The sequence below is a fragment of the Neomonachus schauinslandi genome, chromosome 13 (assembly GCF_002201575.2).
Source record: "Neomonachus schauinslandi chromosome 13, ASM220157v2, whole genome shotgun sequence".
Lineage (NCBI taxonomy): Eukaryota > Metazoa > Chordata > Mammalia > Carnivora > Phocidae > Neomonachus > Neomonachus schauinslandi.
This window is the reverse complement of record NC_058415.1, coordinates 67,221,826-67,234,328: the sequence shown is the minus strand read 5'-3', so window position 1 is coordinate 67,234,328 and position 12,503 is coordinate 67,221,826. Positions and strand designations below refer to the sequence as shown.

Here is a 12,503-nt window from a genome sequence, read left to right as displayed (position 1 = left end):
ATCTTTCTGAGCCAAAGTGGGAGAGGAAATATCAGATGTCAGTTTTTAAAAACTGGTCATGTCAACCTTTTCAAAATCAAAAATCAATTGTATGTGCCCCTTTTCTTCATATTTGTAATACTGCTTAATAATTTTTCTAAGCAAAAGATTCAAACTAAAATATATTGCCTGCTTGACTATTCCCATATATAGTTTGATTTTCTAGTAATAATGTAATATTTTAAAATATAATTCTTTTGGGCAGTAAGTAGAGTCCCCTACTGAAAATGTAAATTTCAAAATTAGAATAGAAACACAATAATCACACTCAAGAGTAAGTAACACCAAAGAGCAGCAAAGATAAATAGAATAACTGGTGTATGTCACTGCTTAAAAACATACTTCAATGAAAGTAATAATCATTTCAAAGGGATGTACGCCATCAAAAAGGTGCCTCATAGAATTAAGGGTAAACTCTTATTCACAAAATCTGAAGAAATACGTAAAATATATACAAGATATAAATAGATAGGATATTAAGAATTTTAAGGATAGAAAAAATGACCATAAAAGACTCTCTCTCTTTTTTTTTTTTTAAAGATTTTATTTACTTGACAGAGAGAGACATAGTGAGAGAGGGAACACAAGCAGGGGGAGTGGGAGAGGGAGAAGTAGGCTTCCCACGGAGCAGGGAGCCCGATGCAGGGCTTGATCCCAGGACCCTGGGACCATGACCCGAGCCAAAGGCAGACGCCCAACAACTGAGCCACCCAGGCACCCCAACTAAATTGAATTTAAATGAAAAATGAGATAAAGCTAGTAGTAAGTCTCTTACCATTTGTTTTTAGTTCTGAGTATGCAAATACCAAGACTACAATAATCTGTGCTCTAGAGGAGTTTATTATCTCTTAGTGGGAGAAACAACTAAGTAAAAAGTTAGAGAAACAACTCATGCTAAAAGATTCAGTAACTTAGATAAAATGGACAAATTTCTTTAAAAACACAATTAACAAATGACCACAAGATGAAACGAAAAATCTGAATTGCCCTATACCTATTACCAAAATTGAATTTATATATATATGTTATATATTCATATGTATTTGTTATACATAGATATATATATTTGTTATATACCAAAACAATAGCAACAACAAGAAAAAACTCCAGACTCAATGGTTCACAGGTAAAATCTATCAAATATTTAAGGAATAATACCAATTCTACAAAAACTTTATCAGAAAACTGAGCAGGGAGGAATCCTTCCTAACTCGTTGTATGAGGCCAGTATAATCCAAATACCAAAACCTAACAAAAATATTACAAAACAGAAAATTATAAACCACTATAAAGATACTAGAAAATAAATTCCAGTAGTCTAAAAAAAAAGATAAAAAAAAAAAAAGAAATATCCTGACCAAGTAGGGTTTATGGCAGAAATGAAAGGTTAGTTTAGCATTTGAAAATCAATCAATGAAATTCACCATATCAAAAGAATAAAGGGGGGAAATCCTATGATAATTTCAATACAGAAAAAGTATCTGACAAAATTCAATACCTATTCATGATTAAAAACTCTCAGCAAACCAGGAATAGGATACTTTCTCAATCTGATAAAGAGTATGAACAAAAAATCTGTTTCTGAGTTGTGGGAGTTCTTTATATATTCTTGATACCCTGTCTTTTGTCAGATACGTGTTTTGCAAATATTTCTTCTTCTGTGGCATTTCTTTTCATCTTCTTAATGGTGTCTTTCAAGGAGTAGAAGTTTTAAATTTTGATCTTCTAATTTATCAATTTTTTTTTCTTTTATAGTTGTTGCTTTCTGTGCTTTACACCAGGAGAATAAAAGAAATTATTTTGGAAGAAAGATGATGATGTGACAGACACCTGCGCATATAAGGTGCTTAATAAATGTTTGTTGAGTGAATCTCTTTCAGCTTAGTGTTAAATAGAAACATGATGAACACGTTTATGGCTTCATTACAATTATTGATATAAATATAGATTAGGGCAGGGTAGAGGAGAGATTCTCTAACTCACCTTCTAAATATGCCTTCCAGGTTGTTATCAATGCAATCATCAATGCTCCTTGGAAAAAGATGTCCAATTGACTCTAAATCCAATTAATTCTAAATAAACATGACTATTATCATCTGACCTTCATTTTGTTTGCAAGAAAGAAAAATGTCTTGTTGAAAACAGGGTATACTAAGACTATAATAGTCTATTCATCTAAAAGGGCTTGGTGGGACTTGTTCTTAGTGAAAGGCTAGCTCCTAATAATCATTCCCTTTCCTAAGTGCTCTCAAGTCATTGTTTAATAACTCATTCTAGAATTTTTTTCAGGGCTCAGTATCACACTTACTGATCAGATTTCACTTTTCCTTCCTTTTAAAATACTATTACAAAGTATTTTAGTACTTCTCCCCTTCCACATGATTCTGCAATTATAAAGACTAATTCTTAGCACCATGCAATGTAATTAACAAAGAGAACTCACTGAATGTAGTGAGCTGTTCTTTAATTTTTGCTCATTTATCTTGGAAGTAAACCCTTTAAAAAAAAAAAGTTATTTTCTCCCACCTCAGGATCCTTCCCTGAATGAAAAAGATAGGGCTTCCTGTTCCCCTCAGACTTCCCTAAGTCCACAGAGCAAACATCTGCTATTTTTAATAAATTAAAAGTTCATCTTGATACTTCATAACTGAGGAGCCTGGTATAGGATATCCCAGACTTTACTTTTTAAATAGTAGTTCAAAACCAATTGGTGCCAGCAAGGACCTAAAATTATTACTACTTCATTGCTGCTTCATGATTTTGAAAACCCACTTCCTATCTTAGAAGCTTCATGTCCTGGTTAAAGAGATGCCAAAGACTGAGGTCATCCACAAGAAATAACTAGTCATATCCAAAATACATACAAATAGGATAAATGTAATTTTTTATTAGTAACTAGTAACCTAGCATTGTTTTTCATTCAAAATTTGCTTAGAAAAAAGGTAGGAAAACATTTTTATAAATGTATAGGCTCTGAAATTTATAAATCAAAACAGGGCTATATCGTACATACTGCTAGTTTTCCTTATCTTAAAAAGGAAACCAGCTGAATAGATTTTTATTCCTAATCATTATTTTCCCTTATTCATAGTTCAATTCTGATTCATATATTTTTTCATTTGGGGATGCACCATAGTTCAGTGAGTGAGAATTTTGAAGGCAAACACTTAGGAATCTGGACTCAGCCACTTATTAGCCAACTAACCTTAAACCCTTTAAGTGAACTAAGGATAACAATATGTACTGACTTCATAAAGTTTCCATAAGGACTAAATGAGATACTGCATGTAACACACTTGACACAGGGCCTACCCCTTCCTCTCCACCACCTACTCCCACTGCCCACCAAGACAGCTATTATCATCATCATCATTCAACAAATACTTATTGAGTACGTAAACAAATGAACCAAATGAACACTGTAAATGAGGAATTTCATTCGTGCTTATCATACATACCCACTGTGTGCTATCAAATCCATTTCGGCTTCCTTTAGATTTTGATAAACCAGCTCCATTCTAAGAAGATAAAAAAACATTTTAGTAAACTCAAAGCTATCTTTCTCTGACTTATTTTGCTTGGCATACAGAGAACAAACTGGTTGCGGCTAAAGGGGAGGAGGTGGAGGGATGGGCAAAATGAGTGAAGGGGAGTGGGAGATATAGGCTTCTAGTTATGGAATGAATAAGCCACAGGGGTGAAAGGGACATCATGGAGAATACAGTCAATGGTACTCTAATAGTGTTGCATGACAGATGGTAGCTACACTTGTGGTGAGCATAGTGTAACTGTTGAATCACTGTGTTGTACTAATGTACTAACTAATGTACTAACTGCTGAATCACTGTGTTGAAACTACTGTAACATTGTGTCAACTATACTCCACTAAAAAATTAAAATTAAAAAAATATTCAGGTCTATAGAATCAGAACGAAGAAAGCATTATCAGTTTTCATCTGATAAGCCCCAAAATACTTTTTTTTTTTTTTAAAGATTTTATTTATTTATTTGACAGAGAGAAACAGCGAGAGAGGGAACACAAGCAGGGGGAGTGAGAGAGGGAGAAGCAGGCTTCCCACTGAGCAGGGAGCCTGATGCAGGGCTCGATCCCAGGACCCTGGGATCATGACCTGAGCCGAAGGCAGACACTTAACGACTGAGCCACCCAGGCACCCCAGGCCCAAAATACTTTGAAAGTAATAGGAAAAAGAATGTCTGATGGTCTAGAGACAATAGGGAGAATGTTTTAAGCTCAAAGAAGATCCAGAGAAGTTTCTTATGCCTTGAGTAAGTTCTTTACCTATAAGATATAGCTGGGAGGATGCTGAAGAACAGTAAGAATAGCTTTATCCTAAAAATGAAATATGCCCCAAGTTCCTAAAAAGGAGACTCATCTCCCCACTAAACTGCAAATTTAAGGGTAGGGACCAAGTCCAATCCTTCTCTGTATTGACAGTGCCTAGTATAGTGCTTGGTAATGAGTAAATGTTTAATGATGGTTTGTTAAATGCAGGGAAGGAGAGTGGAAAAGAGGACGAGATATATTGAGTAATTAAGGTAAAGCCAGAACTGGTCTCTCCTCATAAGCTCTGCAACTTAGACAATAACATTTTCATACCAAGGGATATTTGAGATTAAACCACGAAGAGACAGCTTTGTAATCTTCATCCTTAAAAAGAGACAGCAAACTGTAACACAGCCCTTGTTGCTCACCATAGCCCTCCATTAGTAGATGAGAATGAATTTCTGAGCTGTTTGCTTTCTTTGCTGGATCATTCTCATCAATATATAAATATGATATTATTTCTCCTATCTTAAAACAAACAAACAAACAACTCCTCTTTTCCCAACGAACAATTTTCTGTCCTCCTTTAAGCAAAATCCTTAATGGGTTGTCTGTTCTCACTGCTTCCGATTCCTCTCTTCCCATGAGCCCACAAGATTAATTTCACTCTTCCAAGTATTCATCAAGATCACCAATGACCTCCACGTTCCTAAATCCAATGATCAGTTATTACTCCTTGTCTTATTTGATCTATCAAGAATTGTTGATCACTTTTGTCTCACTCAAACATTTCACTTGGCTCTCAGAATCCCGACTACTTCTGTTTTTCCTGCTACTTCTCTCTGGCTGCTCCTTCTTTTTCTTATTTGCTAGGTCTTCCACCTCCAATGTATTGGCGGGTCCCAAAACCCAGACCATGAGACTTTTCTCCCTCTTTTTACTCTATGTTCACTTTCTTGGTAACTCATTAACTCTAATGGCTTTAAACACAATCTATACGCTTACAATTCATATTTCCAACCAAACCAGTCCTTTGAATTCCAAACTTATTCAACTATCTATTCACTTTCTTCATCTCGATGTCAAATAAGCATCTCAAACTTAACATGTATGAAAAAAATTCCAGATCTCTAACCATCCCTCAAGCTTGCTTCTCCTAGTTTTCCCATCTCAGTAAACAGCAACTTCCCTTTTCCAATTATCTAAGCCCCAAATACTAAAGTTATCCCTGACTCCTTTCTGTTTTTTATACCCAACATCTCGCCCATCAACAAATTCTGACAGCTCTACTTTCCACTTTTCATGAACTCTGCCATTAGCTCCCTTGTCCAAGCCATCACCGTCTTATGTAAATTACTAGAACTGCCTTCTAAATGATCTGTGTTAGCCCTTGACCCAATAATCTGTTCTCAACAGAGCATCCACTCTACTACTTTTTTTAAGTCAGATCATGTCACATATCCGCTCAAAACTTTCCTATGGTTCCTAATTTCACTTAGAATAAAAGCAAAAATCCTCTATAGCCATATTCATCTCTTTGCTGTTCTTAAAACTGCCAGGCATGTTCCTGCCTCAGGACTTTTGTGCTTCCTTTGGTCTCTAGGTAATATGCTCCTCTTCTAGATATCCACATAGCTCATCCTTTTCAAATAGGCTATTTCCTCTATTTGCAATGGCCTTCCCATCCTTCTTTACCTGGAGAACTTATACTCATAAAACCAACTCAAAATATTATTTCACCCATTAAATATTCAATCATAACCTCCCTAAGTAGGTTATTCAGCTGTTTTTCATTCCTTATAAACTTTGCACTTATCCAAGCTTGAAGGGCCAAGGATAAGGACATAGGAGGATCCAGTTTTATAGGGGCCTGAAAATTATACAATTTTGGTGGTCCTTTTTAAGAAAAAGAATGCAAAAATATCTTCTGCAAACTTTACCAAAATATATAGCCCTGCAGTTTAAATTTCATTTATCTTAATGGCTAATCTATCTCTGGTGAGGAACAGTTACTGGCACCCAGTGGCTACACTGTAGCTGTTTCGGAGGAATGCAGTCCCTATCAAGCAATGATCCTAGAAATAGAGAACCAAGAGACTAAATAACCTGACCACTCTTTCCTCCTGGTCTCCAACCTCTGGGTGATGCTTCCCATTGCCTAACCTCAACTAGAAAAGGCAAGGGAATTCAGCTAATGCAGTCCGTAGAGGTCAGCTTCCTGAGGCCCACAGTATGGGGAAGACAGGATCTTGAGAAGCAGAGACTATCTACCATACCATGGTAAGAAATTTGGATCTTATTCCACAGGTATGCTATGCAGAGAATAAGTGGATCAGATCTTAAGAAAAATAACTGTGACAGCTGTACAGAAGAGGATTACAAAAGCTAGAGACTAAAGAACAGAAGAGTTCTTAAACTGTAACTAGTAAAGTAGGCAGAACAGGGTTTATCAATTGTGCTTTGAAGAAGTAACATATTGTCATTTGCTTGTGTGTCTCTTTATAGGTTTCTCTCCTTTCTTTTTTTTTTTTTTAAGATTTATTTTAGAAAGAGCCAGAGAGCAGGGGGAGGGGCAGAGGGAGAGAGAGAATGTCAAGCAGACTCTGCACTGAGTGCAGAGCTGGACATAGGGCTTGATCCCTGAGGATCATGACATGAGCTGAAATCAAGAGTTAGACACCTAACCGACTGAGCCACCCAGGTGCCCTAAGGTTTCTTAACTCCTCTCCTCTTCAATCCCAAATTTCCCCAATTTGTGACTTCTTAGACAGCAAGGATTACACTTGACTCATCATCTTGGCTCACAGCCTAGTACTGTGTTTGGCACACAGAAAGCACTCAATGAACACTTGAGAGAAGGAAGGGGAAAATGAAGGGGGGCGGAAATCAGAGGGGGAGATGGACCATGAAAAACTATGGACTCCAGGAATCAAACTAAGGGTTTTAGTGGGGTGGGGGGTGGGGGAATGGGTTAGCCTGGTGATGGGTATTAAGGAGGGCACATATCACATGGAGCACTGGGCGTTATATGCAAACAATGAATCATGGAACACTACATCAAAAACTAATGATGTAATGTATGATGACTAACAGAACATAAAAAAAAAGAAATAAATGGCTGAATGTTCTAAAAGAAATGCTATATAAAATAAGGAGTTTTCAAATAAAATTTTTAAAGCCTAAAGATACTCCTATAGGATAAAGTAAAAATTATGTGAAGTGAATAAATAAATGGAAAGATGGAATCAGATACCAAAAAGGAGGGTAGAAAAAGTCTGGTGGCTACTGAACTTCACTGATAAATGAGTCAAATTAAGATATGCCATTAAAGAGAAAGTATTTGGGATATAGGAGGTGAAGATTCAAGGAAAAATCCTTTCATTTTTTTGAAAGACAGTAACCGACAATCAGTTTCTTACAGAAACCAAAAACCAGAATTCTTAATCTAGCATGATCATTACTCATGCCTATAAAGAATCAAACAGTAAGACTTAAAAAACTGATCTTTTTCAATTGTTTATAAATTTGCAATCCTGGGGCACCCAGGTGGCTCAGTCAGTTAAGCATATGCCTTCAGCTCAGGTCATGATCCTGGAGTCCTGGGATGGATCCCCACATCCGGCTCCTGCTCAGCAGGGTGCCTGCTTCTCCCTCTCCCTCCTGCTCCCCCTGCTTGTGCTCTCTTTCTCTGTCAAATAAATAAATAAAATCTTAAAAATAAATAAATAAATTTGCAATCCTAAGGATCAGAAACACTAACCATGGTAAATTCACCAACCCTCCAGGCAGCCTTCCCCTTTGGTATCTCAGTGCCTTTCCTTCCAGTACATGCACTGTTCTTTTACTTACTCCCAAATCACTGAAGTTCTTAGTGAATAAGACTCATAAATGTGATCTGAGACAGTGGGAAAGCTTTATTAATATGACAAAATAATTTGGCAGAAAACCTAAAGTCTAAAGTCTGGGAATACATGGAAGTATTTTTTAAATATCCCTCAATTCTAATGTAAGAAATTTTTTCACATTTCTCCTGAACAATGGTGGTAATTGGCGGGGTGGGGTGGAGGAAAGGACAGGAAGAGAGGGACAACAGCACTTATCAAAGTTTATCCTACTAGATCAGATTATCAGAGGGAATACTCTTCCTCCAGCAATGACCCATATATTATCCTTCAGAGCGTAAGAGAACCAGCCAATAGTCAAAGAAGATTTTTTTTACAATCATGTTTCTTGCATGATTTTAACAAGCAACTGACCAACTCAAAATATTTCAAAAATCTTTGTTGCACATGATCTAAATGGCTACCAGATTAATTTCCATTTCTAATAATGGCATATGAAATTGTTCACTGTGAATGACTATTGCCAAACTTGAAATCCAAACTTTCCACTCTCTCCTGGCCTTCTAACCAAACACACAGAGGTTACTACATATAATGCAAAGAAAGATATCCTAGCACAGAACCCTGTAAGTGGCTTTCTAGGTAATGAGAATAGCTGAATACTGCAGGCACTGGTTGTTGCTTATGGTTCTAAGTCAAGAACATCACTAAGGTTTGGTTCACTCAATACTTTATACAAATAGTCTGTTGGCTTTGTCTTCCTTCCACTGAGGCAGCAATATTTTATAAGTTTCTACTGTGATTCATAATACCTTAAAGCAATTTCATTTCATACCTTATAAATGCTATAGTATTTTGTTTGAACGTATTTGTATGATACTCTATGAACGAAGACATTTTAGGACCTGAACTCAGCAATCTTTAGCAAGAAGCTTAAGATATCTGGGCCCCAGATAACTCATTTATGAAAAAATGATAAATGTAGGCTCATGAGAAGCCTGTAATAATTAAATACAATTTTATTTATCAAACAGCAATGTAAACCTTAAAAGGACTAGAATAGGTAAACTATTAATAGCTATCATCTACTGAGCATCTACCATGTATCAAACACTAAGTTAGATGCATTTCATACATTATCTCAACCAGCAATGTTGCTATTAGCCCCATTTAAAGAAATTGAGGGTTCAAAAAAGTTAGGTGACTTGTAGTAAGCCAAACAACCAAATGAGGATTTGAACTCAGGACTATCTAGGCCCCAAACTCAAGAATGAATGCTGTTGCCTCTTCTATCAAATTATGAGTTCCTTGAGAGTAGGACCTGTGTTCTATTTATCTCTGTATTCCTGTAAAGTGGCCTGTATATAACAAGTAATCAGTAAATACAGATTGAATGAACACACAGAATTATAATCACACAGTCCTGGTTGGTGCAGTAAAAAAATAATGAACAACTGACATTCCCTAGGGGATCCTACAGACACCCCTTCCTTTGTGCTGCAAACTGTCAGCCAATTACCTAAAAATTGGAGCTCAAAGAAAATGCTCACAAGGCCATCACACAAGTTTATTTCAAAGATCTAGAGGGTTGTTCTCTGGAATCTGAAGAGTCAAGTCCACCCATGTAGGTAGTTGTACCCGACCCAAGAGATATAATATACTAATTCCTTCTCTTCAATGCTATCAACTAACTAGATTATTCAGACCTCATTTAGAAAATCATAGAAAGGCTAAACTTGTCTAACCAGCTAGGGCCAAGAGAATTCAGTGGTGAGGCCCTAGAAATGGTCAGAAGTAGGCCTCCTTAACTCTAAGATAGCAATAACCCTTCTTCTCTAACCAATGATAAAAGAGTACTCTCTCCTGAAGAGCCTGAAAAGCTCTGCAGTCCTTCTCAACATTTACTGCTGCAGGCATTTACTACTACAAGTAGGCCGTGATCACAGATAAAACCAACTTTTCATTCTTGTCCTAGCTTTAATACATAATCTCAAGTGTCCTTCTAAATTGCCTTGAAATTCAAACATGACCTAAAATTATGGTTTTTACATTGATGTTGCTGACCTATAAGTTGGTGCTGATCACAGCTACCATTCTGTAATCTTCTGCTAACAAATCAAACTAACTTAATTGAACTACAAATCATTTTATTTGTGTGAATTTTCTTTATCTAACAGAGATTGAGAATATGAGAATGTTGAACAAATGAGAAATGCTATTCAGATATAATCAGTAAACAAAGTTTACAAAACTGAGTTCTCTTCCTATGTCACAAGAAACTATACTAGAATACTCAAGATGAATCTGTACTTCCCTGAAGTTTAAGTGAGATCTTGAAGTTTAATAAAAAGCCAAAAATTATATATCTTCAACAAAATTGAAAAAAAATTTAAAAGTTGAGAGCTTCAGGGGCGCCTGGGTGGCTCAGTCAGTTAAGTGTCTGCCTTTGGCTCAGGTCATGATCTCAGGGTCCTGGGATGGAGTCCTGCATTGGGCTCCCTGATTAGCGGAGAGCCTGCTTCTCCCTCTCCTTCTGCTCCTCCCCCACACCCTGCTCGTTCGCTCTCTCTCAAATAAATAAATAAATAAATAATCTTAAAAAAAAAAAAAGTTGGGGGGGCGGAACAAGATGGCAGAGGAGTAGGAGACCTGGATTTCGTCTGGTCCCAGGAATTCAGCTGGATAGGGATCAAACCATTCTGAACACCTACAAACTCAACAGGAGATCGAAGAAAAGAATAGCAATGACTTTCTGAACAGAAAAGCGACCACTTTCTGGAAGGTAGGATGTGCGGAGAAGTGAATCCGAGGCGATATTTGGGAGGATAGATGGTGGGGTAGGGGGCCTCCATGGGCCGCTTCTGGCAAGTGAAAGAGCAGTGGAGCACAAACCTCGGAACTTTTAGAAGTCGGATCCGCTGAGGGACATTGCTCCAGTGGCTAAGCAGGGTGTGGAACCCTCGTGGGATAGTGTGGTCTCAGGACCATCGAGGTCACACAAAGACCGGGGGTGCCTGAGTGTGGCAGAGCTCCCAGGGATCAGAGCAGGGAAGCCGGCTGCAGAGACAGAGCCGAGGAGCGGGCTCTCAGCTCGGGGTTGCCATTAACCGTGATTCGCGGCACAGTCAGGCCACTGCTCTTCCAGCAGGGACCCAACAAGCGGCAGATCTGGGGAGACTCCGCTTCCTCCCCTGGGAAGGAGCTGCCTGGGAGCTCAACGCAAGGATCGGCTGGGTTTGGAGACTCCACACGGGGTCGTGTGCCAGAGATAGAAATGCTCGGTCACAGGCCGGGTGAGCAAAGAGTGCAGCCGGAGACCAGGGAGATGGGAGTGTTTACTGCTTTTCTCTGGGGGCGCACGGAGGAGCAGGGCCCCAAGTTCTCAGCTCCTCCGGGGCGGAGATTGGGAGGCTGCCATTTTCACTCTCGTCCTCCAAAGCAGAACGGAAAGCTTGCAGGGAACAAAAGCTCCCGAGAGCAAACCTGAGCACATTACTTAGCCCGGACCGGGCAAGGGTGGGGCAATTCCACCTCTGGCAAAGACATTTGGGAACCACAGCAACAGGCCCCTCCCCCAGAAGATCAGCGAGAACAGCCAGCCAAGACCAAGTTTACCGATCAATGAGAACGGCCGAGCGCCAGCACTAGGGGAATACTGCACATAGAATTCACGGCTTTTTTCCCCACGATTCTTTAGTCTTTCAAAGTTAATTATTTTTTAACTTTTTTTTTTTTGAATTTTTCTTTTTCCCTTTTTCAACCAACATCTTATCAATCCCTTCTTTGAAAAAACATTTTTATTTTTCATTTTTAGAGTCATATTCTATCCCTTCATAGTAGTTACCCATATTTTTGGCATAAGTTGTTCTCTCTTTAAAATTTTGAGATACACTTTCTTCTAACAGATCAAAATATACCCTAAATCTCTAGTGTATGGCCTTGTTCTAGTCTCCTGCCTGATCACATTCTCTCCCTTTTTTTTTTTAATCCTCTTCCTTCTTTTTTCAAACAACTTCTTATCTTATCAGTTCCTTTTATAAAATCTTTTATAATTTTCATCTTTAAAGTCATATTCCATCCCTTCATCGTATTAACCCTTATTTTTGTACATATATAAGTTTTTCTTTCTTTAAAATTTTGGGAGGCACTTTCTTCTAACAGACCAAAATACACCTAAAATCTAGTGTGTGGCACTGATCTATGCACCAGCCTGATCATATTTCATCATATTCTGGGTTTTTTTTTTTGTTTTGTTCTGTTTTTGTTTGTTTTTATCTTTTTCTTTTTTCTTTCTTTCCCTTTCTTTTCCCCCGGTTTCAGGTCTTTTCTGATTTGTT

At 37.8% G+C, this 12,503-nt stretch overlaps 1 protein-coding gene across 1 annotated transcript in view; it reads right to left on the bottom strand.

Annotated features, from left to right (window-relative positions):
• Window positions 1-12,503, bottom strand: part of FKTN (fukutin) — a 65,326-nt gene that overhangs the window by 34,959 nt on the left and 17,864 nt on the right. The window contains exon 4 of the mRNA XM_021691473.1: window positions 3,498-3,557. Within this exon, the coding sequence (XP_021547148.1) occupies window positions 3,498-3,557 (60 nt within the window). The remainder of the gene's footprint in view (window positions 1-3,497; window positions 3,558-12,503) is intronic.